General features: G+C 38.4%; 2 protein-coding genes across 2 annotated transcripts in view; one reads left to right on the top strand and one right to left on the bottom strand.

Moving 5' to 3' along the window:
- LOC124123826 (zinc finger CCCH domain-containing protein 11A-like) overlaps positions 1 to 11,852 on the top strand; it is a 28,746-nt gene extending 16,894 nt beyond the window's left edge. The window contains exons 10-17 of the mRNA XM_046487008.2: positions 202 to 441; positions 634 to 738; positions 1,122 to 1,217; positions 6,007 to 6,171; positions 8,836 to 8,909; positions 9,121 to 9,286; positions 9,819 to 10,116; positions 10,754 to 11,852. Of these exons, the coding sequence (XP_046342964.2) occupies positions 202 to 441; positions 634 to 738; positions 1,122 to 1,217; positions 6,007 to 6,171; positions 8,836 to 8,909; positions 9,121 to 9,286; positions 9,819 to 10,116; positions 10,754 to 10,901 (1,292 nt within the window). The 3' untranslated portion in view covers positions 10,902 to 11,852. The remainder of the gene's footprint in view (positions 1 to 201; positions 442 to 633; positions 739 to 1,121; positions 1,218 to 6,006; positions 6,172 to 8,835; positions 8,910 to 9,120; positions 9,287 to 9,818; positions 10,117 to 10,753) is intronic.
- Positions 11,853 to 14,684: 2,832 nt separating this feature from the next.
- On the bottom strand, positions 14,685 to 27,156 carry LOC124123821 (protein pitchfork-like). Its single transcript, XM_046487003.2, has 6 exons — positions 27,047 to 27,156; positions 19,464 to 19,609; positions 18,018 to 18,116; positions 17,563 to 17,699; positions 15,881 to 16,007; positions 14,685 to 15,224 (listed from the first exon to the last, which is right to left on the bottom strand). Exons 1-6 carry the CDS (start codon positions 27,051 to 27,053, stop codon positions 15,156 to 15,158), a joined length of 585 nt encoding a protein of 194 aa, XP_046342959.1. The 5' UTR covers positions 27,054 to 27,156; the 3' UTR covers positions 14,685 to 15,155.
- Between the last annotated feature and the right edge of the window lie 14 nt (positions 27,157 to 27,170).

Here is a 27,170-nt window from a genome sequence, read left to right as displayed (position 1 = left end):
TATTCTAAAAATATTAGCTTCCACAGTGATGCGGCCGTCAAATCGGCTGTTTCAATCAGAGGGGATTTATTGTGATTTGATACTTCTGATTGACAAATTAAATCGACTTCTTCCAAATTCATGGTAGAATTAAAGTTAGTGTTGACGTTAGTCCTCACCCAAAACACAGTCTATTTGTTAGATGTAGCCATGTGTTTACAGTGAAGCTTAGTGTGAAGAATCGGCTGGGTCGGCCTGACAGGGAGCCCCAGCAAGCAAAACCAGTGAAGATGAGCATCAAGAACCGACTAGGTGGACAAGGGGCGGGGAAGGATGATTCTCCTCCGAGAACAAATGTTCGGAGTCGGCTAGGGTTGAATACACCAACTGCAAACCTTGGAGCGAAGTCATTGACTGATTTACGTACAGAGAAACTACAGATACTCCAACAGTTAGCTGAAGGTAAAATAAGCAGAAGCCATGTAGTACAGATATGGTTCAGGATATACATTTATGTATTTTAATGATTTTTATTTCATGTGACAATAATTGTGCATACAAGTGATGGTCAGAATGCCTCTCAACAATTAGCTTTGAAAGTGACAACCTGTCTTCTTGGAAAGTTTCATGTGACATGTTTGCTGTTCATAACAGTTTCTGCAGAGCCGGAGGATGAAGAAGATGATACATCTGACATCCAGATCAAGTCACTTGAGGAAATAAAGGCAGAAAAGGCCCGTAAGGCTTTTAACACAAGAGGTAGGACTATAACTACAACTATGAATTTGTGTCTTTTACCCAGTAAGGCAAGTTCCAAAATTTATTAAGTGACTCTCTTGGATTATTATGTAAGATCCATTAAGTGAGATAATAGTCTCTAAAGTTGGTAGAGTTACAATATTTGAAGAATGATGATATGTCAAATAACACTTGCTTATATCTATGTAAACCTTAAGCAACAAAGCAAACAAAACATATCTATCAAAGGAAATATTGATCTTACCTTCCTGAAAAGTACAATCAACAATTTAGTTGAGGATAACTTAACTTTTTTTATAACAGTGTTTTGAGAATAAATATTCCTTGTGTTTGAAATGAGGTGATATCATGTGCTTACAATCTATACAACTTGAACTTTCCAGGGCCTGCTTCTGGTGAGCGAGGTTTACAAAAGACAGTAAAATATGTTCTTCCGCCAGCTAAACCTGCACCAAAGAGAAAGATAATTACATACTCTGGTGAGTTGCTGCATTCTATTTTTGATACTTTAGATGACTTCCTGTTTCTCTGGGGGCATAGTAGCCCCAGTTATTTAAGGTGATGCAATTCAGTGTTCTGAGTTGTGTCCCTTTGCCTACCAGGACCTGCTGATCATTATTTCAGATCCTTAATCTGTCAATACCTTACTCAATGAATACTTATACAGCCTACAGATATTCTTTCCTTGTTTAAAGGACTTTCTTACAGATTATCTTTCAGTTTCCTCAGTTGGCATGTAAAACTGTTTAAAAAGGAAGACTAATGAAAGGAATGATATATTGTACTGTCCTGTCTTATCTTCTTATCACCTGCATCAATTTGTGTTTTCTTTCCACATTTCCACGATTAAGCTGACATGTTGTGATACATCTAGAACACGGTACAAAGTGGTAAAAGCCCAACTTATTTCTTTAGTCCACGACTCTTTAAAGCAGACAAGTAAAAAACAAATAGTTACTGTCTATAATTTGTTACTTTGATATTAAATATATGTTACATACATTTAGGACGCCAGTCAATTATTTCTGATCCTGGGATGATGTATTGCAAATTCCTCTTAATTGCATTCAAAACTGCTGAAAACATTCCGACGGGGGAAGGTAGGGCAGGCTTCAGATTTGTTGTATCAGGATAAGTTTACTAATACAATAAATATTTTTATTTATTTAAAGTATTTCTTGTCTTGATACAACCTATTGCAAACTTATCCTTAAGTGTTGCACCACATCCACATCCATGTCTGTCTGTCAACATTTTAGAAAGAATTGATACTGCAGTCACAAAACTAACCACAAATAATCAAACTGAGGACATAATGTTACACAATGATTGATAACAGGAAGCATTCTGTTCATTTTGTCTTGTCACCACGATCTGATGACTATCTGCTTAAAAAATGCATAATGCAAAACAAATAATCAAGGCATCATCTTATACAGTAACCTTCAAAAAAAAGATTATCCAAATGTTATGCAATGATAGCAAATTTTGAGTCTGTAGTCTGTTGAGTTAATGGATAACAAATCAGCTTTGAAATGTGCATGGAAGTTCGATGAGAATGAAAGTGAGGTTTCAAGGGGAAGTAACTCTGATTGTTTGCCTGGTGGAGAGACAGGTTTTGGGTTCTGTGTTAAATAGAGAGAATTTGCAATAGGTTGTACCAGGATAAGTATACCAGGATAAGTATACTAATATAATAAATATTGAAACTTTTTAACTTATTATGCATTACTCCTCAATGCATTTACTGCTGTTTTCTGACGGAAGGACAAACTGTGTGAGATCCAGCTGCTAAAGAAAAGTTGTTCCAACCAGTAACTGGCAGCACCCTCACACAGTCAGCATGTGACACGGAAGCTATGACATCACATAAGAACACCTTACTGCTTTGTCATCTCCACGAAAGGAAGAACTGTTGTATCCCTTGTGGAAATAAAGCCTTTTGTTTTGCTACATTGCATGTTTCTACATTCATCGTTTGCTATTAATATGTCATCCTCTGTTTATGGTTTGTGCCCTTTGTGGTCTTCCCATATGTATTATCGCTCGTTCGTGGCTCTAGTCACAGTAATTTACGGGCATATTGTTGTTCTATCTGCCATTTTGATTTCACCACATGGCCACATACTTTCATGTCTTGCATTTGGATTTCTTTTATTTGGCCTGGGTAATGCATTAATTTTCTTTTACCTCATGTTTGTGTGTTTTAAAGCTTTGCTTTTCACTTCTTTTTGCGTAATTGTTTGCTCACATAAACTTTTAAAAAACAAAAGTTTTTTAGTTACATATATCTCCCGTTTCCCATAGTGTACTTACCCCATCAATATGACTTGGGACCCCCGACCCTCTCTCCCTCGATTGTGCGGTGCCCTGTACTATCACAGCGCAGTGCCGACATTGCTGTCCCTTGTTGCTTTGCTCACCTTTATTGCCTTATTGCCGATCTCATCCCTCCTTTGCTTGGTTTTCATCGACTTGGAAATATATCGCTCTACATAGGCTTGGACTTGTGCTGAGGGCGTTGTGAAGATTCCTGCCTTTTTCATTGGTAAACGAGCACATGGAGAGGGTGATAGTTCTCCTCCCACTGAACTTGCTTCACATGGCTTCTGGTGGACATCGTCTGTATCAGAACTTGCAGAACTGTTCTCGCTCATTTAGCCTTTTTGACAGCTTTGTCATAGGTTACCGGGTACCCACTTCTTGGGAAAATCGTTGCCTGGTCAGGATAAGGCATCTCTAATATCATGGTGTTCATTTTTGCCCCACACCGGCCCTGCCATCCGACGATGACATCCACTGTCAACGTAGATGCTGGCACCAGCACTCCTCTACCTTGACCGAGCGCGAGCATTTCTCAAAGAGGCTCTTCCATGGCACTCCCGGTCTTTACACAGCGCTCCTGTTGCTCCCGCAGGTGTTTTTGACCTAACTCAGGTACACCACTTGTTTGTTTACCACACAGTTCACTGGGGATTGCCTGTGTGTGGAGCTTGCACCTCATTTCCAGCTAAAATGTACGTAATGGTGCAATCACTCAACCAGACGCCTGTCGTAGACCATCCAAATGCAGAGGATGGAAACGGTCGACCTCCCCTATCAACCCGGCAGTCACGAGGCACCACTTTTCATTGCCCCCTCGCTATAAGGACGGGAGCGCTTCTACGGCATTCAGGGGATGGAAAAGATCGCCTTAGTTTGTACGGTATGATCTTTCAGACTACATAATTTTTTATATCTTCAGCCTTGGCTACCAGATACAGCATCGATTTTCTAATTCTTACCACGACCGTTCCATTGACCCCTGATGACTACATGCCTAGTATCATGTTCCCTTCCCTCATCGTTACCTCGATTTAAGAACGGGAACGCATATATACAACGCTCATGGGATGGAAATGATCACATTACTTTGTGCAGTACGACCTTTCTGACCAAAAACTTATATCTATTCAGATACAGTCATTTTTATGACTCTTCCCACGACCGTTCTATCACTCTCCACTGACTATATGCCAGTAATGAGGCACCTCCCTTCATCGTCACCTCAAAATAAGAACAGGAGTGCTTATCTAACACCCAGGGGATAGAACTGGTCACCATAAGTCATATGGTGCGATTTTCCAGAACCACAGTTTTACAGATATCCAGCCTTTTCTTATGGATACAGCTTTGACTTCCCACTAACCGGTTTCGTTGATGCCTTGGCGATTGGTCGAGGAACAGGTTTATTTGGGGTTTGGTATTAGTTCGCAGGCGGACACACTGTTCCACGTATTGTCTCGACAGCACATGATCAGAGACCCCTGCTGTTGACATTTCAACTTTGCAGTCTTGTAGACGACTTCATCTAACATGGCTTCCCACTCTTCAACAGCTACTTCCACTTTGTCAGTGACTAGTGCTCTTGGGGTTGCTCACACCAGCCCATGTTGTAACAGGTTGAGGTTGACTACTCTTGCATCAGATTCAACAGTTCCTTCCGTTGGTGGAAAGTGGCATCGAATGTCTTCGGCGACATCTCATTGACAGCACTACATCCCACGATCCAACTGTTCATTGGAACACATCCACATCCAAACGGCAGGGATGAGATCATCTCCTTTGGCACAGCAACAACCTCTAGCTAAAAGCACTTATCCTGGCCGTTACTCACTCGTAGAGCATTCTACGTCACGCCCATTTGACCATATCGCTTCTTCGAGCACAACATCTTCCGCTTCTTTCACTTGGTGGTCAGCCTTCAAATGTTCCAGGCCCCCCGGAACCTGACACTGATTTTGGTCGTGCCCTGCTGGCCAGTAAGAAACTGGTTTGTTGATTTCCGAGCCCTTGCCAGAGGCAACCCCCAAGAACTTTGGCTAACCTTCTGACATCTCCCGTGTCCTGTTCGAATGTGGTACTCATGGCGCTGTTCATCTTGGGCTGTGCTGGGACTTCATTGCCAAGAATCAACACCCAGGACAGCCTGATAGATCATTCACCATCCCCCTCCCCCCCTTGTCTATCGTTTGGTGTCGACAATGAGGCAGAGCTTTGGTTATGCCCTGTGCGGGCTTTGCGTGTTTTCCTACGACGCCTTTTCTTGCTGGTCTCTCCCTTGATGCAGTCAGAGGTCAGCAATAATGCTATTTCCCTGTGGCTCGTGGTGGTCATCCTACAAGCTTCCGAATTAGACACCACCCCCACAGTTTTGGTCCCTTGGTGGTAAATAACTGGTCATTAATCCCCAACGCCACTGATTCACAGATACCAAGAGCGGGGCCCGTCAAACTCTCCAGTGTTTATCACCCCAGATTAGAGGGCTCTACTACTGCATTCCGCATTTTTGCTCTTAGGTCAGTTCTACTTTTGGGCTACCAGCCTCATTCTATTTCTGCCACCCATTCGGGTTTCCTGATGCATCAACTCTTGTCTCCTTCTGTACTGTTGGATAATGTTCATCACAGAGTAATTTTTACTTTTGTGTACTCATCCTGCATTACGATGTCTAAGTGCCCTCCCTTCGCTACACTACCTCCCCACGATGTTTCAGATGTTGTGTTTGAAGCAGTAAGGTTCTTATGTGATGTCATAGCTTCCGCGTCACATGCTGACTGTGAGGGTGCTGCCAGTTACTAGTTGGAACACAGTTTGTCTTTCTGTCAGAAAACAGCAGTAAATGCATTAAGGAGTAATGCAGGATAAGTATACAATTCAAATATAAAAATTATTTAGATTTTACTAAATTTACATAAAACATTTTATCACAGCCATGTTTTGCTGCAGATGAAATGTTTGATGATACTGATAAGGAAACCCCTGAGATGGCAGAACCAGTAGCAGTGTTGAAGGTGAAAACTCTGACGGACATTAGGGCAGAGAAGGCAAAGAAACAACCTTCTGTCAAGAAGGAACGGCCGATATACATGCCCCCTGCGATGAAAAACACTGGTAAGATATAACTTTCTTAATGTAGGGACTGCAAAAAATGGTTTCTGAAGGTATTTGTAGAAGAATGAATTTTGATAAATTCATGCATTATTATCCCCCGCCATGAAGTGGAAGGGGGATATAGGAATGGGTGCCGTCCGTCCGTCCTTCCGTCTGTCCGTCACAATTCCTTTCCGGAGCAGAACACAAAAACCGTGAGAGATATCTTAACCAAACATGGCACATAGATAGGTCTTGTGGTGAACTGGTGCCTTTTGATAGTTTGGGATTTTTTAACACATTATTTTTCGAGTTTCCATGGCAACGACTTTGACTTAAACCAAAAATGGTGGTAATCCTTGTTTCCGGAGCAGATCTTGAAAACCGTAAAATATTTCTTCACCAAACTTGGCACATAGATAGGTCTAGTGGTGAACTGGTGCCTTTTCATAGTTTGGGATTTTTTACAAAATTATTTTTCGAGTTTCCATGGCAACGACTTTGACTTAGGCTCAAAATGGCGGTAGTCCTCGTTTCCGGAGCAGATCTTGAAAACCATGCCCTTTGATAGTTTTGGAGTTTTTACGAATGTTTCCTTAGCAAGAGCATAACTCAGAAACCGTTTACATATTCTACAAAAACATCTACACAGGGTTGCCTGAGAACCGTTACCATGATAACCTAATTGACACTTGACAAAGGGGCTTTGACGAGGTATATGGTGAATTGTTTTGAAAACACAAGTGGCACCCGAACCAGCCTACTTCATCACAGTGCATGGTGGTAACATGAACAGTGGCACCTGAACCAGGCTACTTCCTCACAGTGGGTACCTGTAACATGAACGGGGACACCCGAACCAGCCTATTTCCTCTCAGTGCCGTGATGCAAGAAGCGAGGTCCTGTCAATTTGAAACATGCAGTACCAATACTGCTGTAGCAGCCTTGTTCTCTGTGTCAGACAATGCTAAATCTGCCATGGTTGAAAGAAAACAGTATCCAGGAACTTTAGCATGGGCCCTCACAATCCACAAGTCACAAGGTAGCACCTATGAGCAGATGATTTGGGAACATGACAATTGCACAAGGAAGTAAATTTAAAGCCAAGCCTGGTCAAGTGTATACGATGCTCAGTAGGGTCAAAACAAGGAAAGGCCTAAAGCTTGTAGGTTTTGATGAACAAAAAAGCATTGGATGATATGACTAGATTGTGGAATGAATGACTGTTCACCTTGACACACCCTGTAGAGAACATTCATGGTGATGGACTCAAGGTAGCTCACTTGAATGTTCGATCCCTCAGTGCTCATTTCGAAGATGTGAAGAAGGACAAGTTTGTTGGTGTGCTTGATGTTTTGTGTTTCACAGAAACACACATCAATGATTACAGTGAAAGAGACCTGCCAGAATATAAAGTCTATCCAGGAGACACTACACATGGTATTGCTGTGTATGTTTCAACAAGTTTCAAGAACAGTGTCCAGCTATGTGATGTAATGTCATTTCGCAGTATTGAATACATTTCCTTTCTTGTTGGCAAGTTCTGCATTTCTTGTGTGTATGTTCCTCCAAAAGTGTCATGGTTGTCGCATTCACTTTCTCATTTCATGCAGAAACTTCAGGATCTCTCCAAGCAGCATGAATGTGAACATGCCCTAGTTACTGGGGATTTCAACTGTGAACTGAGTGAAAAACTCAAACTTGAAGATTTCTTTCATGTGCGAAAAATGACTCAACTCATTCACTCTTCAACTCACTGTCTAGGAGCTACACTGGACTTGTTGTTTACTGATCATGCCAGTGCTGTAGCATTCCAGACTCCAGTCTACTACTCAGATCATCAGATGATTGGTGCTGTACTTCTCAGTACACCTCATGGTGCCCCTGCTCTCAATGATCTCTAAGTAAAGCATGAACTCCCTTACTTCTTTGATTATTGTTGAAGTTATAACACATCTCATTACAAATACAACTGTAAATGTATCTTAAACCTACTCAACTGTATAAACACTGCATTGCATCCTATCCTGTATATATTCTTGTCAACCATATTCTGTACTTCACTTGCTTGATAACAGTGTTAGAACCTACACCGAAATGTCGCTCCAAATTGTTATAAGGAACTTGTTTGTCCATATATCTCATCTTTACTCATAACAAATACAGTTACGTATTCTAACATAAACTGCAGATGGCAAAACAACACCAGTAATAACTTTTTTAGTGCTGCAATTAGGCCATTTACAAAACGGCCAGTGAACATAGTTCACAGGAGCTAATGCATTGCACACAACCCGACATGTCATATTGGCGGGGGATATGAGTATTTCATGCTTGTTTTTATTAGTGCTTCCACTGTCTATTGTACCATATGGTTGTAAAAGCCTGCTGACAGTGGTATTCAGGATGTAGTGTTCACCTTGACCAGTAGCAGAGACATTGGTAAGCACAACATTTGAATCTGAAATTGTCAGTTATCTTGTGGTAGGGAAAATAGTCTGTTATTACTCTCCTGCTGAGAAAGTATGATTTTCCTATATTGTTCTAAATCCCAAACACTTCAGCCGAACACACCCCTCAACTGGAAGTTAGCATTATTTTTAGATTATCGTAATATGGTATGTATTTGTACCTGATAAGCATGATAAGACTACCTATTTACAATAAGATTTTTTCCTTTTGCAGTTAAGACTCTACCAGTGAAGCAGCGTATATCAGATATTCCAAAGCCTGTAACAAAAGAAATAGCAATTTCTGAGGTATGTACAAACTAACTCGAAGTAGCATATTCTGAAAGTAGTGCAGTGTTATGTCAGGTAAGAAACTCATGCATTTTACATTCTTCTGTTTCTTTTTAAGTGGAATGTTTCACAAAACTTTATTGTAATGTTCAGTATAAATGGAAATCAGACATCAGACATTTATGTATCAATATGTATGTTCTTTAAGTACCTTGTGATGTGATTATAGGTAAAACCGACCAGCGATGTAAAGGTGAAGACTTTCTCAGAAATAATGGCAGAAAAGCGACGCAGACAACAGGAATTACGTGCAAAGTTTGAACAAGAATACAAGCCTGAAAGTCCTAAGCCCAAAGTGTCCTTTACACCTGTTGTGTTTGACATTGAACAAGAAGGTAATGCTTCCTCTCAATGACTATTGTACATGTGCCTTTGTGGACATTGCCCCATTATAGTATGCATAACAGTTTCAATAGCTGCTATTAGTTGTATATGTTGTATGCATAAATTATGTGAATTTCAAACCTGCCTCTTGGAATACGACAACTGCAGAGTTACTTCAGTTTGTTTGAATAGTGATGGAGGAAAATGGCTGACTTTAAGATTTTCAGCAATACTTTATTCATTTCTATTGCATTGATTAATATAATTATGAAGCCTTAACGTTTGTTTTCTACTATCACGATAATATTGCAGTAGTGTCGGCAACTATAGCAGTACAATTGCAATGGTGAAAATAGCCCCACTAGACATCCCAAGTGAAAAGCTATCATGGCTGTTGCCTCAAACTTCAATGGCAAACTATCTGAATATTGGCTCCAATGTCTTGTATCAAATTATTTTCGTTTATGATGAATTGCATTTTAAGTCTATATTTTGAAGTAATTTGTATCAAAATGTTAATCATGAGTCCTATTTCCTTTTCAGATAAACCTCAAATAGAAAATACAGTTTGTGTAAGACCAAGTGCCAAACAAACTCTTTCAGTTATGCCAATGAAAAATAGCAATACACGATCAAAAGAGAATGTGTCAGTGAACAATAGCAGTGAGCAGAGGAGTGGTGGAAATGGTCGTCTGTTTGAGGGCCATGTGTTAAGTTATAATGTGTGTGACAAAGTGAAGGACAGAGAGAAGAGTGTTGACAGTGAGCAGAACGAGACTGAAGAGTCAACTCCAGATGTCTCCCTTCCAAAGAGAAGAACATCCAGTCAGGGTTCAGACTTGTAGGTGTACTTGAAGTACTTTACATGGTGCTACGGCTAGTTTACTTCAAACTGACACTTGTCACATTATATGTGCATTTTAGCCCTTTGCTTGGGGAACTGAAAATGCCATTTTTGCCCTTAATGTTTTATATAAGAATTCATTATAATTTACTGAAATGACTTTGTTAATTGGCCCTTGTCCCACCAACATCAACGCAACGGAGAGCTCAAACGGCACAAAATCAGTAAGATCATATACATGTAGATGCAGATTTTGACCATGCCCAGCCTGTGTGTAAGATTAACATTACACCAAAGCAGGTGAATGAAGTGTTGTACTGCAAGGTGTCACTGGGTTTAATTTACCCCTGAAGATCTGGGTAGAGAATAGGTCTTCAGCAACACATGCTTGTCGTTAGAGGTGACTGATGGGATCGGGTGATCAGGCTGTCTGACTTGGTTGATTCATGTCATATCCTAATTGCGTAGATTGATGCTCATGATGTCCATCACTGGATTGTCTGGTCCAGACAGCCCTCCGTCATTTAGCTGTAATATTGCTGGCTGTGGCGTAAAACAACAAACAAACAAACAAGCTGGGTTTAATATGATACTGGTATCATGATTATGACGGTGTGTTTATGTATATTTGCAGGCCTTCAAAGAAGAAATCAAAGCAGTCGGTCAGCCTTGCTGAAGATGATGATGACTTTTTCTTTGGTGAAGATTTGGATGAATTTGATGATGGAGGGAAATTAGATGAGGGAGATATATTGCAGGACATTGATGATCTGTTGGCATAGTTTGCTATTCTGTCTGCATAATGACTCTCTACCTTTTAAGATAAATACATTTAGATTCTGATCTGATTTAACAGTAGTATAAACAAAGCAATGAATGTTGGTGGAAAAAATGGTAGTTTGTAACAGTAAAATGATTTACATGGTTGAGTTACAGTACTTGTTATTTAGGAAGGATTTTAAGTAGTTTCATGGTCCAAATTAAAGTTCATTTTATTGGTAATAAGTTTGCAGATATTTGTTATGGGGTTTTGTTTCTTTGGAATTTTACCCCAAAGTTGTGGTTTTAATTTGCCCTCACAGTCAGTCGAGTTCATTGTTACCCATTGACATTACCTTCATCAGTTAAATGTCACTGCCAGTGAAACTTTGTTTTGTTTGTTTATATTTCATACTGTATGCCATATACATGATTTTCAGCAAAGAACAACTATCTAAAGTTTGAGATTTTGTCGTGTCATCAAAAAGAATTAAGATCTCATTGATTATATACAAACATATATAATGTATCTGCTATTGTTTGTACTCATTATGTTCCAACCCAGTTTCCTTGCAAGTTCTACACTGGTACGTGCAGTATTAAGACATGGGAGAAACTGTTTCACACACATACTAGCTGTTAAGTTTGAATTAGTTATTCTTGTCAAGAGAAGAATGTTCTGACACCTCATCTTCTTTTGGCTGTTGGTGCCAATGCATGCATAAGAAGGATTTATGTCTTCGTTAAATGTACATGTATTCACAGTGCAATGTCCTTGGTATATCTTGTTTAATGCAGTATTGCCTCTGTAAGTGCTATTTTGTGATATATGTGTATTTGTGGACCAATATATTTTGAGGAGGGAGAATTTGGATTTGAAAATGAAGGCCTAGACTGGTATTCAGAGTATGAAAGATTTTATTACTGACAAGATGTGACATATGTACATATTGAAATAAAATATTTGTATAAGATGTATGTTCTTTCCTTCATCTCATCGGTTACTGTCCAGCCAGCCAAGCTCTATTTATACTTTAAAGAAAGTCAGATAGTGTTTCCTCTTGTGCTTTTGAGCAGAGTTTGGAATCAGCATTATTTTCTTATGTATAGGAGCTCAATTATTTTTTGCAACTTACAAGAGCTTAATATATTTTTTTTAAATAAATAAAATTATCCCAGGCATCCGTCGATCTTGTGAGATCACAAATCTGCGCCTAGGTTGAAGGTGAGTCAGCTGGCAGTTTTGTGGCTCCTGTTGTGGCTGTACAGGTCTACTCGAGAATGACAGTTCCTGTTGCTGCAGCTGTTCTTCCACCGAGTCTGTTTGTCCTCGGGGCCTCACCTGTCCAGACTGCTGAACTCCTTCCTCCATCGACTGCGGTTGGTGGGGCATTCCTCGTACCTCTTAAATTCCATGTATAGCGCCCATAATTCCTGCTTCAGTTGTTTGAAGCAGAGGTGCCAAGCTAGCAAAGTCAGCAGATTTGGAGAAGGCTGAAGAGACTCGCGATCAGGGTGGCTGAGAGAACTTCTATGTTTGTGAATCGGTCTCTCCAGGTGATCCCGAGGATGCAACTCAGGCTGAGCATGGGGAAGGTGTTCAGAGTATTTTCTTTTATTAGTTATCGAAGAAGATTCCAAACAGGGTGGGGGCAAGGACACAGGGCCAAACAGCATTATCCATGGTTCGAGAGGGGCGCTAACTCTGTTTGCCTAATCGAAAGTTCGAGGTGGGCCCACATTCTAAACTAAACGCACTTGTTGAGAATATGTACTATGTAAACAAACTGCATTACGAACTGCTATTTTGGCTACTTAAAATAAGTATTATGGCCAAATTGGATTAGAATGTACAAATACCGCAAAACTAGGTCGTGGCGTCATTAATATTCATGAGTTATTCCTTTTATGGAATAAGTTCCCGGAAAAGTTTTTGGTAATAGGCTTGTATCATGTCCGAGTTCAATTCAAGTGTAGACATATTTTCAGGCTTATATCGCCACTGACACTTATGATTAGATTGATGTGTTATACTTGAAAAAGTGGAATGAGTGGTATTGCTTCTGTAAGTTTAATTTGAAGTAATTCTAAGTTTCTTGTTTTCTTTTTTGCAAAACTATTATGGAATGAGTGTGGTCAGCTATGATGACGTTATTCAAACAAGACCTTTTGTGCCTTTCGTGGAATTAACGTCACACTAAATAATTTATAAAGACATTTCCCATCAATATTACAAAATGAGAATAATATATATTGCTACATACCCATGCAAAATAATTACAAATAATAACCCAATGAAGCCCAGTGATTTACAAATGGGGGCCCACCTGTTTCGATCACTAAATGACGGAAGAAGTTAGCCCACATTTTAGTAAATGGTTATAAGTAAGCCAACCTAATGAAGCTTAGCGATTTATAAATGTGGTCCCTCCTGTTGCAATCACAATGATGGAAAAAATGGGCCCACCTTTAGAAATTGATAATCAGCACTAATTACGCAACCTAATGAAGCTAGGTGATATATAAATGTGGGCCCACTTGTTTTGATAACGATATATGATGGGGGGAAGTGGGCCCACATTTTAGAAAATGGATATCAGCACTAAACAAATCTAAGAGGATGTACGGATGGAAATATAAATATAAAATGCATTCAAACATTTAATTAAGAATATGTTTTACCTTACGGATAAGATGGCCATTTAATAGCTAGATCAACAACGTACATTGTCTACAACTCTGAGTGTGGACAGATGTGGCCTAACAGTGTGGAGGGCATGATGGGGTGTAGGAAACTACCTGGAAGCACGGAGGACAAGTGATGAACATAACACGTTAATTACAAACAGTTACAAGACATTTAGCTGTCATTAATGGCCATCTGTCTGATTGTAATACCCTGTTCAGTACATGTAAAACACTATGGATTGTACAAGTGTTATTGTTTGGTCACAATGGCACTTAGAATATATGATACATGCAGAAAAGTCTATTGTTTATGTTTGGTTTTGATTTAAAAAACATTGAAATTGAAGTATATGTGTAATGCAAATATGTATATAATTATTAGGTTGGTGGGAGTGATGCGCTTTGTATTGTCATCAACAGTGTGGTCACACTGTTCAAGATGTCTCTCGATGTGTGTGGTTTATCCAAGTACACAGTAGTATTTATCCAACCACTATATGCAAGTACATATACATTGGACAAGACAACAGACCAGTGAAGATGCGGGTTCAAATAGGTCTTCAGCACCCCATGCTTGTTGTAAGAGGCAACTAACGGGATCGGGTGGTCAGTCTCTCTGACTTGGTTGATGCATGTCAACGTATCCCAATTGCGTAGATCAATGCTCATAATATCAAACACTGGATTGTCTGGTCATGACTTGATTTTTTACAGACTGCCATCATATAGCTAGAATATTGCTGAGTGCGGTGTTAAACAAAAAACAAGAGGCACAATGCAAGTTGATAACTAAAATATTCATGTAGACAACTATATAATTATTTACAAAGAACCTGATTATGGCAGAGTATTATACAAACTGGTGTACATTTTTCTAACATTACCTGCAATTCCTTCACAGTGTAGATTAGCAATATATTTAGATTTTAGCCTGATACACTTGTTTTTTTTACATGGTCCGCCATGTGTTGATGGCTTGTCATTTGCAGTATATGTAGGGACTAACATGTCAAATAGGTTTTTAACATTTAAGGATGAGAGAAATCATTTCATGAAAATGCTCACCTGAGTCATCCAAAAAGTGTCAATTGTCACAATAAGCAAGTCATAGAAAGATGTACACAACAAACACACATTTATTTACAATATATGTACATGTAGATATATATCCTGCAACAAAGGCCTCTACATATTGCTGGACACAGATCACTGAAAGTATGCCTGTCTTCAAGACATATTTACATCTTGTACAAAACAATGTCATTGTGTCACATGTTTACAATATAATAACTCTGAGCATTGATTATCTGTTATAATCAGGAATTGATCATTGTTAACATGTAGTGACAATACCAATACCAGATATCTGTATTCACATGAAGTTTTGCAAAAACGCACATCATCACACAAAAACAGATGGATCATACTTATACATGTATAAGACAACATTCTTGAATTGAAATGTGATTAAAATATTTGAGGAACATTTTGCTATCATTTCCGACATTTCTCAACTTCACCAGACACTGATGTTTAATGACCTCATTTGCAACAAAACAATTCAAATTGCCAATGTTAGAATATTCAACTTAATCATAATACAGCTTAAGATAAGCCAGCTTTCGATGATATTTCTTCTCTTCTTTCGTGCTGAGTAACTGAAAGAAAAATGATGAGTAAGCAAATGAACCACAGAGAGAAAATGTGGAAAGGTGAAGATACCTCAGAAGACTCCAGGGCACATATAAGCTTTTAAAACTTTAGAAAAGGATATGTCAAGTTGAGTGACTGCTTGGACATTTTGTCACGCAAACAGTATCCAATACTGTCATGAAACTGACAGTTTCCCCTTCTTTTTAACATGTTTCAAGTGAAAATATTTCCGTAAGTTGTACTCTAGGTTCTCAGTACCCCTATCAAAATTTGAGAACTATATGTGTGTTTACAAAGATGAGCAATATCAGGGAACTGTTAAAAAAGCATCATTCAAGTAACTCCCCTTTCATTACAGTTGTATACAACATGGCTGGGTCTCTAGGAGGTACCCTAAAACAGGTGCCAGATGCAGATACCTTATATTAGAGTCAACATGTTGGATTAATTTATTTTTTTTGAAGATGTGTCAACAATTGACAGCATACATGTATTCTGTATATAAAAATGATCTGATTTGACTCTTGGAACATCTATAATGATGCTAAGGTGCAGGTTATTCTAGTTCTTTAAACATAGTACTTTAGACATAGTTTATCAAATGTTTTGTACACTTGATACTTTTCTAAGACCCTCTTTTAAGAAGTAACATAGCATTCACCTTATCTGTGTTTTTCTGTATGGTGCTTGTCACCTTGACTGCAGGCAACATGATGGGCGTTCCACCAAATGACTGGTGCCACTGAACCATTCTGTTCTTAGGGCTCTGGTGCTCGTATGTGCCTGGCCTGCAAAGAGAAGTACACAGCCTCCTGATACATCATTCATATATTGCTCAAGCCCTGGAAAGAATATCAGCTAAAACCATCTACATGGTTTATCAGGAATTCTAACATGACTTTAAAGTGCTTGGTTCCAAATTAATACACATGACCTACAGGATCACAGAAATCTGAGGAATAAGACAATTAATGTCCTGCATGGAATATAGGTTCATTATTGTTTGTAAGACATGTTTACAGGTAAAATAACATGACATTCAACATATTTATGTTGGAGTACATGTAATGAAACAGCACTATAGTTCACAGAGAAGTGAAGCAGCTGTCACTATCTTCAGTGTCAGCATTGATCCATATATATTTTTTTAGACAAAGTGACAAATATAACACTTACAAATAAATCTGTCACAAGAACATATAAACCTTTAGAGGAGGACTAGGTCAGGAGAAGATTAATTTTGCATTAGTGCATGACATAAGTTTCCAATTATTTCAAAGAGTGAGTAAGTGAGTGAGTATGGTTTTATGCTGCTTTTAGCAATATTCCAGCAATAGCACGGCGGGGGACACCAGAAATGGGCTTCACACATTGTACCCACGTAGGGAATTGTACTTGGGTCTTCGACGTGACGAGCGAATGCTTTAACCACTATCCAACCGCCCCCATTTCAAAGAAGATCTGGTTTAAGGGAACCCCTTCCCTACATTGACAGTGACTGCTACCGACCCAGGTAAAACCTCACTGATGTCCCTCCTGTACAGGGGGAACCGCTTCCCTACATTGACAGCGACTGCTACCTACCCAGGGAGAACCTCACTGATGTCCCTCCTGTACACGGGGAACCTCTCCCCCTACATTGACAGTGACTGCTACCTACCCAGGGAGAACCTCACTGATGTCCCTCCTGTACACGGGGAACCTCTCCCCCTACATTGACAGTGACTGCTACCTACCCAGGGAGAACCTCACTGATGTCCCTCCTGTACATGGGGAACCTCTCCCCCTACATTGACAGTGACTGCTACCTACCCAGGGAGAACCTCACTGATGTCCCTCCTGTACACGGGGGGAACCTCTCCCCCTACAATGACAGTGACTGCTACCTACCCAGGGAGAACCTCACTGATGTCCCTCCTGTACACGGGGAACCTCTCCCCCTACATTGACAGTGACTGCTACCTACCCAGGGAGAACCTCACTGATGTCCCTCCTGTACAGGGGGAACCCCTTCCCTACATTGACAGTAACTGCTACCTACCCAGGGAGAACCTCACTGATGTCCCTCCTGTACACGGGGAACCTCTCCCCCTACATTGACAGTGACTGCTACCTACCCAGGGAGAACCTCACTGATGTCCCTCCTGTACAGGGGGAACCCCTTCCCTACATTGACAGTGACTGCTACTTACCCAGGTAAAACCTCACTGATGTCCCTCCTGTACTGGGGGAACCCCTTCCCTACATTGACAGCGACTGCTACCTACCCAGGGAGAACCTCACTGATGTCCCTCCTGTACACGGGGAACCTCTCCCCCTACATTGACAGTGACTGCTACCTACCCAGGGAGAACCTCACTGATGTCCCTCCTGTACACGGGGAACCTCTCTGCCCCTACTTCAAATGGTTTCTTAGATGCCGAGAAGGTTCGGGGTTCTGTGCAGGTTGTCTGGTAGACCAAAGGGCTAGGTGTCTGAAACTAGTTACATTAAAGGAAGGTTTTGTTAAGTCAGATAGATACATGGTATAATTTTGTCATTTGTCTTAACTATGTTATACCATTGCAACAGGTTTACTTCATAAAAGGATCAGCAAAATGGACCTAGGACAAATAGAGAAGATTTTTTTCTCAAGATTATAATTTATTCAGATTGTAACCTTGTCACATCAATATAACTTGATACAGATACAAAGTCCATATGATGTTGTAAGACAACCCTACATTTAATGTAATGTAAACCAATATATTCAACTATCATTTGCATCATGTAAATTATGTGACTGTGATTATGATTACCTTTGCATCTGATGGTATCCTGTTTGACGTCCTAGCTCCGAGAGTGTAGCCCTTTTCACTGGTAATCTTGTTCTTCACACCATACCAGAAGTTTGTTTTCTGAAATGGGTATGAGATGATGCTACAAGTGGCACTAATAATATTATTCATAACAAATATTACTGGGTATTGGCTGAGAATTGACATAGGCCGCTTCCCAACTTGATTCTCATCTTTCTCTGATTCTGAGTGGAGTTTGACACTGCCTTGAAGAGTATTTACGATACTAAAGCTTTGTTTCACAAAGTGACCAAAGTGACAACACGATCGTGACTCCAATACTTCGACATAACCTTACAAGTATCTTAGCACTTGGTGGCTATGAAGAATGAGACCCAGATGAGTTATATCACAGCATGTCAGGTCAATATGTGAGTAAAAGTGATGCAGGTCGTACCACAAGGTTCACCGTTGTGTATTGTTCTGACAGACCAAGGATAACTATTGGTCCAATCTGGGATTGATCTCATAATCAAATGATCAGGGTGCAGCTAAGGGATCATCCATTATATTTCTATGGGGGTGGGTTGCAAGTTTTTTAATTGAATACTTTGTTCAGAAATATGACCAAAATGAATAGTTTGTTAAATGTTGACAGTGGTAAAAAGAATTAATAGTTTTGTGAAAAATACACCCTAATATTTTTGTGTTTATAGTGAAAATAATAGATTGTTTAATGGTTCTCAGTAAGTAAATAATTTGTTGGATAAAGTTGGGAAAAAAATAGATTGTTCTAAAAAAACAATTCCACCCCCCTCCAATTCCCCCTAAAAATCAAATGCATGTTCCCTTACGGATGCACACACAACTTTAGCACTACTGGACCTCCTTGCTCCAGATTATTATCTATGAGACATTTACTGATATATATATATATAAGATAGCTACGTGACAAATTACAAAGGACAATGAACAATAAAACATTGTTCTATCATGATGTCATTTCTGGAGATTCGAACATGTGCTCGCAACTTGATGAAGTAAATGTTACGCCATTATTTTTTAGAGGGAAGTGTCTAGTGAGTTGTTCCCCCATAGATGTAGCTGGGCAACACAGATAAACACAATGGCTAATCCAAAAGTGGGGGAAATATGACAATTGGTATTGGGAGAAAAGGTACAGATAATCAACATTCGAACTGTGAGAAAATGCAGGAAAGACTTGTCAAACATTGCCGAGTTCGGGTTTTATTCAGAGAGTTTTATTCATCATTATCAAAACAAGAATAAATATTTTTTACACTTGTACATTTTATTAACATAATATTGATATTTCATACAATAAATAAACGACCAGTGGGAGTTGTTTATCATACAATAAAACACTGCAGGGAGAATAACCATGAGGGGCACATACAACTTAGTATCTATAGCAATGTACAATGTAAGGCAAGATCAGAGCCATACTTCTTCATTTTCATAGCAGCCCGGTCCTCTGTGAGGAGCACCTCGAAGTGGAACTACCTCATTACCAAAACGATTTGGTGGCATTTTGGTAGGGAATAGTTCCCTATTTAGAGTTGTCATGAAGGCAACCTTAGGTCTCTTGTCCACTGAAATAAACGAAAATACTGTTTGTAAAGGTACATTTTTAAATTGTTGAAAAAGTTCTAATAACCAACATATAACAGTCAATAATAACATATGCTTTTCCATGTAAACAAAACTTATCTGCCCTTCAACATACACAAATTACAAGGTGTTAGTGATTGTGGTAACTAAGGTTTGATTGAAACATTTCTTAACTTCTCTTTTCATTATGCACATCATTGGCTATGTATGACCATGACTACAGAAGTTTGGACACACATCCTCCAACTGGCCATCGACACTAGCTGTCAGTGACAAGTGCATACAAAGTGGAATAAATCTGTGACTGGGGTTTTGTACGGACAGATGCTCATAATCACAAACTAGAACTGTTACTAGCAAACATGAAAAAGGTCAAAGCATTCAAAGATCAAATGCACAAACAACACTTACTTGTACAGTCATTTATTCATCACAAAACATTTGTTATTTTGGGTAATAATGCTTTCAAAGCACAATTTGCTTTTACCTGTCAGGGCATTCAGAAGATTTGCTTGTTAAATATTGGAACCCAGACTTATCATATGGACTCTTTTTCAAGATCATAATTGCCACACCCCTTGTGACAATTTGCTGAAAGGGTCAGTATGTCTATGTGTTTTTAAATCATGCAACGTAAGCACTGTGTAGGGTAAACTGGCTTTAGTCTTGTTTTTTAATAGAGGCAAATTGAAGAGAAAGCTTGTGTGTTTTACTTGCGGCTGAGTTACAAAATACTAATTGCCAGCTTGATTAGATTAGATGCCAGTTTTTATCAAAGCCTAGATTATAATAATAATATGCCTCTGTCGTGTGAAGCCAATCACTCTCCTACCCAGGGTTCCTTGCGGTCAGCCGAGAACCTCTGTCAAATCGTCAGAACGTAGACAGTATCAGTTTCATGTTGGATGAGTCTACACGTTTATATAAACATGTGTCATGAAATGTTTAACTTTCTTTTGAGAAAATATCCTAACACATGAAAAGCTGTATCCATTTGTGTAGTTATCCTCCACATCCTGTCATCAAAGCCCTACGGACAGCTAGTGATATGATCACTTTGATGTGTAAGCTATATTGTCATGCCTACCTCATTGTCGCAGTTGAAGTAGCTAGTATTTCTACACAATTATGCAAAACAATATGTATAGTGCACCAACAGGCTTGCATTAGGCCTGTCTGTTCTTATCTCAGAATAAGCGCATTTGTTTACAAACAAGAGAAAAGTGCTGTCACATGATAAGCATACACCAATGTGGTCACGGGGAGCAGAAACAGAATAAGGCGAACAGCTCCGAGTAAGCTCGGGGGTTACCGGCTACTGTTTACAAACAAAACTTCAGAACAGTCTGTCAACGTCCTGTTCCTTTAAGCAAATTTAGTTACCTGAGATCCTTCTCCAAAACCAAATATATGGTACAAGAAGAATGTTATGTCTTCCCTTCAATTATAAATATATCTACATATCCACACCTGATTCTGGAAATGAGAAACTTGCTTTACCCCTAGTAACAAAGAACCTACCCAAATTCACTGAATTGACTGTATGGCTCAATGGTACTCAACCCAAAGTATGTCATCGGCTTTGGAATCTCACCCTAAGATTATTGATTGGGTGTCCGTGTCCCTAAGATCATAAAGGGGTATGGTGAAAACTGGCGAGATGCAGTGCCCAAAGACTAAACTGACTGTAAAAAGAGAATGCCATAAAAAGTGGTAATGACACTACTGCACTATGATGGAGGGTTATGTACATTGACATTATGCAATGACGTGTAATATTTAGTTCTGTTTCCTGTTCTGTGCTCCAAATCTCCATTTGTGATGTCAAATAGAGATATCTCAAAACAGTATAACACCTACTCATTTAAACGAGAGCTTTTCCCCATTTATATTTTGATGAAACTAACTACAAGGGCTCCATGCTGATTGGCAAGATTATGTTCCCAAACATCTTTGTAGCTACATACAGATTTTGAACAAATAAAGATACCATTCAATTTTATAACCTAGTTACCATTTAAAATTAGGTTGTCACAACAGAGGCATTATTTTGGCAAATGAGCAGGGGAGGCAGAACCCGGACACATAACAATCATCGCATTACAACACACTAACTGACCATCAGAATTGAACGGACAATTGCTGATACAAAAGGACACAACTGCTAGTGGTGACAAAATTGACCAAAAGGCAAAGAACGTCTTGCTCAGTCTGAACGTGGATGCTTTGAGCTTGACGACTGCATCGGTAGTACCAGGACATGGTCTGCTGTACCCAGACAGAGAGGCAGTAGTTGGACACTTCATATCTTGTTTGTTAGAATGGAATGGAGACATTGAAACATATACCTCATTCTTAACATGTCTCATAATAAATAACTGGCCATGAATGCAAGTAGTATCACGTAAAAAATGTGATACCTATCGAAAAAAAGAGAAAATAATCCAAGTATTTAAGTTTACAACAACGAGTAGTGTTTCAGCTAAATCTTGCACATATGTTTTTCAATATACATACACTACATTATAATCATGTTTAGATAATTTATATCAATGTAAGATGCAACATTATAATACTATAGGTATCTTTTAATTCTAAATACTTGTACATAATATGTGTGTCTTGATACACCTGACATATGACCAACATCATAATGTGTCTACTTTGGAACGACCACACCCAGTCTTTGAAATTTGTATAACCCATTTGGCCAGTTGATCCTCTTCATCATTTTGATATTCCATTGGCACTTTTTGATTTATCTTATCACAGAGTGTAGTTTGAGAAATAACATAAGATACAGCAGCTTTTCCTACGGACATTTCGCGAGCAGTGACTGCTTCAACTGCCTTTTTTAGATGTCAAGGTAATGCGCAGGTTTTACGTTCATGTTTGGCTCACTTCCTAAAAGTTCTTGGAAAATATATTAGTAGATTTTATAGATATTTAAAAAAATTGTAAAATTAAAATGCAATTATAAATAATTACACACAGACTAAGAACAATTTTGAAGAAAATATACCTTATTATATGAAGAGCTAGGTTGAATATAGACATCTGAATATTGTTATGGTACGTATACACAAATAAAGATTTTATTTCGATCTTATTTTATAAATCATGCATTAAGTTATATTAATTTATATGTCACTATGTACAATAAAAATAAAATCTTATATGTTGAAATGTGATGAAGATGTTCAATTGATTTTTTTTTTTTAAAATGTCTGAGTACTCCCTTGCCACTGTTTCATCAAGGTAGTACCCAGACATCGCTGTCCCTCCTCTTCAACCCTCACTTTGAAGTCGATTAAAATTCAAAATACATCACGCACACAAATAAACTACACTGTTTTGAATTCTGTGGGAAATTCCCCATTCTGTGATAACAGCCACTGTCATTTTAGGCAATACAAAATTACTGAAAACGACCTCTAAAAATTAGGTACATTGTAAATGTCGCCATTTATCACACATTACCAAATCACCATTCATGGCATTATTTACAGCATGTTTTAAAATCTAAATTTTGGATATTGACTCAGAGAAATGAATTTCAAAAATAACATATATGTCCTTTATCAAATCACCAATGGGCATATTGGATAGTGTTTACAAAATCATGTTACACTTATGCCGGTAATGAGATGCCTATCACATCACGTATATTTCAAACTCAGCAGCGATACATACATCCTTGAATTCCTCATATATTTTAGATTCAAATGACAAATTGTCTTTGACACCATTGTAAAGTATCTAGATGAAATCAAGCAAAATAAATAAGGTGTGAAAGCGAACACTGAGGTCGGAAAAATGTGCTTGTTTGAAATGTAAACAAAGCAAAATTCAGATTTTACACTGTGTAACATTATCTCCTATTTTGAGCTATCCATTTGTCTATTTGTTGCATACATTTGCTCAAAGTTTTCATGATATTCGTGGGAAGAGAATTGTAGCAAGAATTGGGTAATTAAAAAAAAAGATACATTGCAATGATTTGGTAAATTCAACAGAAATTGTAAAAGGTGCCGTTCTGTGCGACGCCATGACTGACGCAAAATCCTGCTCAGCGACAACAGTATTTATCTCTGTCTAGTTATCTTGGTTTCAATGAAAAACATTTAAACAAATAACAGTACACAGATTGTCAGAATGTTTCTGATTACTTACATGTCACATTTATGTACATACTATCCCTGAATCATCGAAAGTCCCCTCCTTCCTACTGTTGTCAGTGAACATGCCATTTTGTAAAAGTTGGTCACCAGTAGTGATGTCATACGTCAACATTGTTACACATATTTGGTATTTTCTTTGAGGTGAAGGTCCGTTAATGAAAGTACACATGATCATTGTATCATGCTGTTTACAGTTTAAATAATGATGTAGATTTTGCATATATTTTATACATTTTTTCACACAATTAATCTCACTATGAATATTTATCAATATTCAATATGATATACATAGATATAGGCCACAAAAGATATAACCTTTGATAACCTACTGTTTGTTTGAACATTGTTTACATAGAAATTGATAACTTTATAGTGTTGTATTAAATATTTCTTTCCTTTAGATGAAATGTAAGTGTGAAATGAAATGTAAATGTAAATGTAACATGTTCGTATTTCTTTGGAGTGTATTAGTCAATATTGTTATTTCGTACAAACAGGTTCATTTTATATTAAAACTGAAACTGAATATATTACTTTAAAAAAGGAATAATTTTTATTGTTAAATATATGCACACATTTTTAGAAGAATTGTCTTGGTCTTGGAATTGTTTTTAATGCCGTTTGATAGACAGAACGGTGATGTCTAACGATATGCCAGATGCAAGTTAGTCACAAGTGATTTGCGAATTATTCCTCTCGTTTTGTATTACATTATCAATGGGTTCACCCTTTATTAAATATTGTGATCACAGGATATTAAACTGTTTACCATTTTTCTCCAAGAATTGTAAAAAGTGTAAATATATAAACCGTGCCATGTACCCCATTGGTCATGACTTATATGATTATCCTGATAATTCTATACCAAAGGAGCTTTCTTCGCAATCTCATTAAAATCAGATCTTAGTTCTCGCTACCGCTAAACAAAGATCTGAGGACATCCCATTACAGGTCACATCAGACCGACCTTGTGCGAACTTTGACCGACCAATGGAATGACCAATCAGAAGGCAGCTTTCTCGTGCTTTACGGAACTAAGTTAAAATTGGCAATCACGCTTCGAAACATATTTTGACAAATTCTTGATTACAAATTTGAATCCTAAACAAAGAACATTCTGGAATGGCTAATAGATGGTCTAGATTGTATGTATTCAGTCGTTAAACCTGTAACTATCATGTGGAGTTAAAGTTTTCGAGGTTGCATGACTAGAAATCACATTCCGACTGTCACTTTCATAATCTGGTAAGCGATGCTCTGATTGGTCAGAATGAAAGGTCGTTCTGACGTGACCCCTAATGGGATTTCCTCAGATCTTTGTTTAGTGGTAGCGAGAACTGAGGTCTGATTTTAATGAGATTGCTTTCTTCGCATCTTTTATTGTATAATTCTGAGGTGAGATAAAGAGAAATAATCACATAATAATGAACAAAGACATATGTCCAATTTGAAAATAATGGTGTTTGCTTTGAAATATTCTTTTTGGTATTTGATTACGTGAGTGAGTGAGTGAGTATGGTTTTACGCCGCTTTTAGCAATATTACCGCAATATCACGGCGGGGGACACCAGAAATGGGCTTCACACATTGTACCCATGTCGGGAATCGAACACGGGTCTTCGGCGTGACGAGCGAACGCTTTAACCACTAGGCTACCCGACCGCCCCTATTACGTAAAATTGATGCCAAACAGGTGCATGGCTTGTCCAATTAAGATACACGGTAAACTATCTCATTGTTTAACAAATTCCGTTCTACACATCGAGATTTGCCATACTATGAGCGAAAATTAGGGGAGATATATATTAATCAACATACCCATGTCGTCTTTCTCCGACGTTGGCAGAGACATAAAACCTTCTATGACGTCAAATAAAAATAGTGTCATTTTTTTCAGTAATTCATTACATTTGATGACAAGGTTAGTGCTCCATTAATAATGGTGCAACATTAGTCAAATTCTACTTACACAATCAGGAGAATGCTGGAATTTAATGACTTATTTATAGGTTAGATAGGGCTATCCATTTTGCTATTACTTCCTTTTTTATAAAGTATGATTTCATCATTTCTTATAGGTGTTTTTATACCTAAAAGTTCCTCTTGAAAAAAACACCACGGAAATATATTTTCCTTATCCACAGGTCATTCTCATCAAGAATGACCTGAGTAACAATAAACTTGTGCTAAGCACAGCAGAGTTATGCCCCCTTTTCTTTGTACGTGCATGACCTCTCTGTCGTCTTTTGACGTCATAGAGGAAAATCAGTTTTCGTCATTTACGACATGTAACGTTATACATAAGCATATAAATCCTATTTTTAGTACATTCTCAGTCGACACTTAGCCATATTTTGTTTTCGAACTGGTTTAATATTTGCAGTAAAATTTACACCAACAGATAGGAAACTTCATATTCTACATCTCTACGTAATTTTATAGCCGGAGGTAGATCCATTGCGGTGTGAGCGCAATACTTGCGCAACCATCACTTTTCAGATCTGAGGAAAATGAACGTCAAAAAACAAAACTCGGCATCCAGCAGGTTAAACAGTACTATTTATTGAATTTTCAAGTCATCGTCTTTCCTGGAATGCTGTTACATTTTCATAAAGTCCTACCATACACCAAAGTTCATTTAAAATGAGTTGTTTGGAACACACTAATTTAAGACCGGAAACAATGTTGCTTAGCGATAATGTAAGAAAACCTAGGGGCGGGGCATGCATGTTTAAAAGGTGATCCTGGACAGTTTGCTTAGAGAGTTATCTCTTGCTGACACATTTTTAAATGGCCTATGAGAAAAACGGATCATGCTTGCCTGTTAGTTTTAGGTATTAGCAGTTTACTAATTAGCTGTTAATAAATGTTTGATGAGTGATGGTTACTACCGCTGTCCGCGTACTGCTGCCACTGCTATAGGTTTCTTTTGAAAATATTTCCTTTCACCGCATTGTACCAAACGGAAAGAACCAAATGTTGTCTGCCATCAGCTGACTATCCGACGTATACGTTGTTACAACTTTAGCAGTAGTTTGTGGTCAAATTGCACTATGGCCAAAAACACAAACAGTCAAACTTGGCCTTTCTGAATACACGAATTTAGGGGACGTATACCATTATCTTGGCGGTTTGGAGTCCAAACACTCAAGCCCACGATAATTTACAATATCCTTTTCCTTCTATATACCCATATGGCATACAAGTAATTAATGGTCAAAGATATATTGAACTTACCCTCCATTTTGAGGGACCACAACTGATTAGAGTTTCTCTAAAATGTCCTTATTTCCTTATTTCGGCTTCTCTTAGTTACGCGTTACTATGCTTCTTGCGCATGTGTGACATCGATTTTTGCCAG

The sequence above is a fragment of the Haliotis rufescens genome, unplaced genomic scaffold, assembly GCF_023055435.1.
Source record: "Haliotis rufescens isolate VD_foot unplaced genomic scaffold, xgHalRufe1.0.p SCAF_6, whole genome shotgun sequence".
NCBI lineage: Eukaryota > Metazoa > Mollusca > Gastropoda > Lepetellida > Haliotidae > Haliotis > Haliotis rufescens.
The sequence above is the reverse complement of the archived record's forward strand: the minus strand, read 5'-3'. Positions and strand labels throughout refer to the sequence as shown.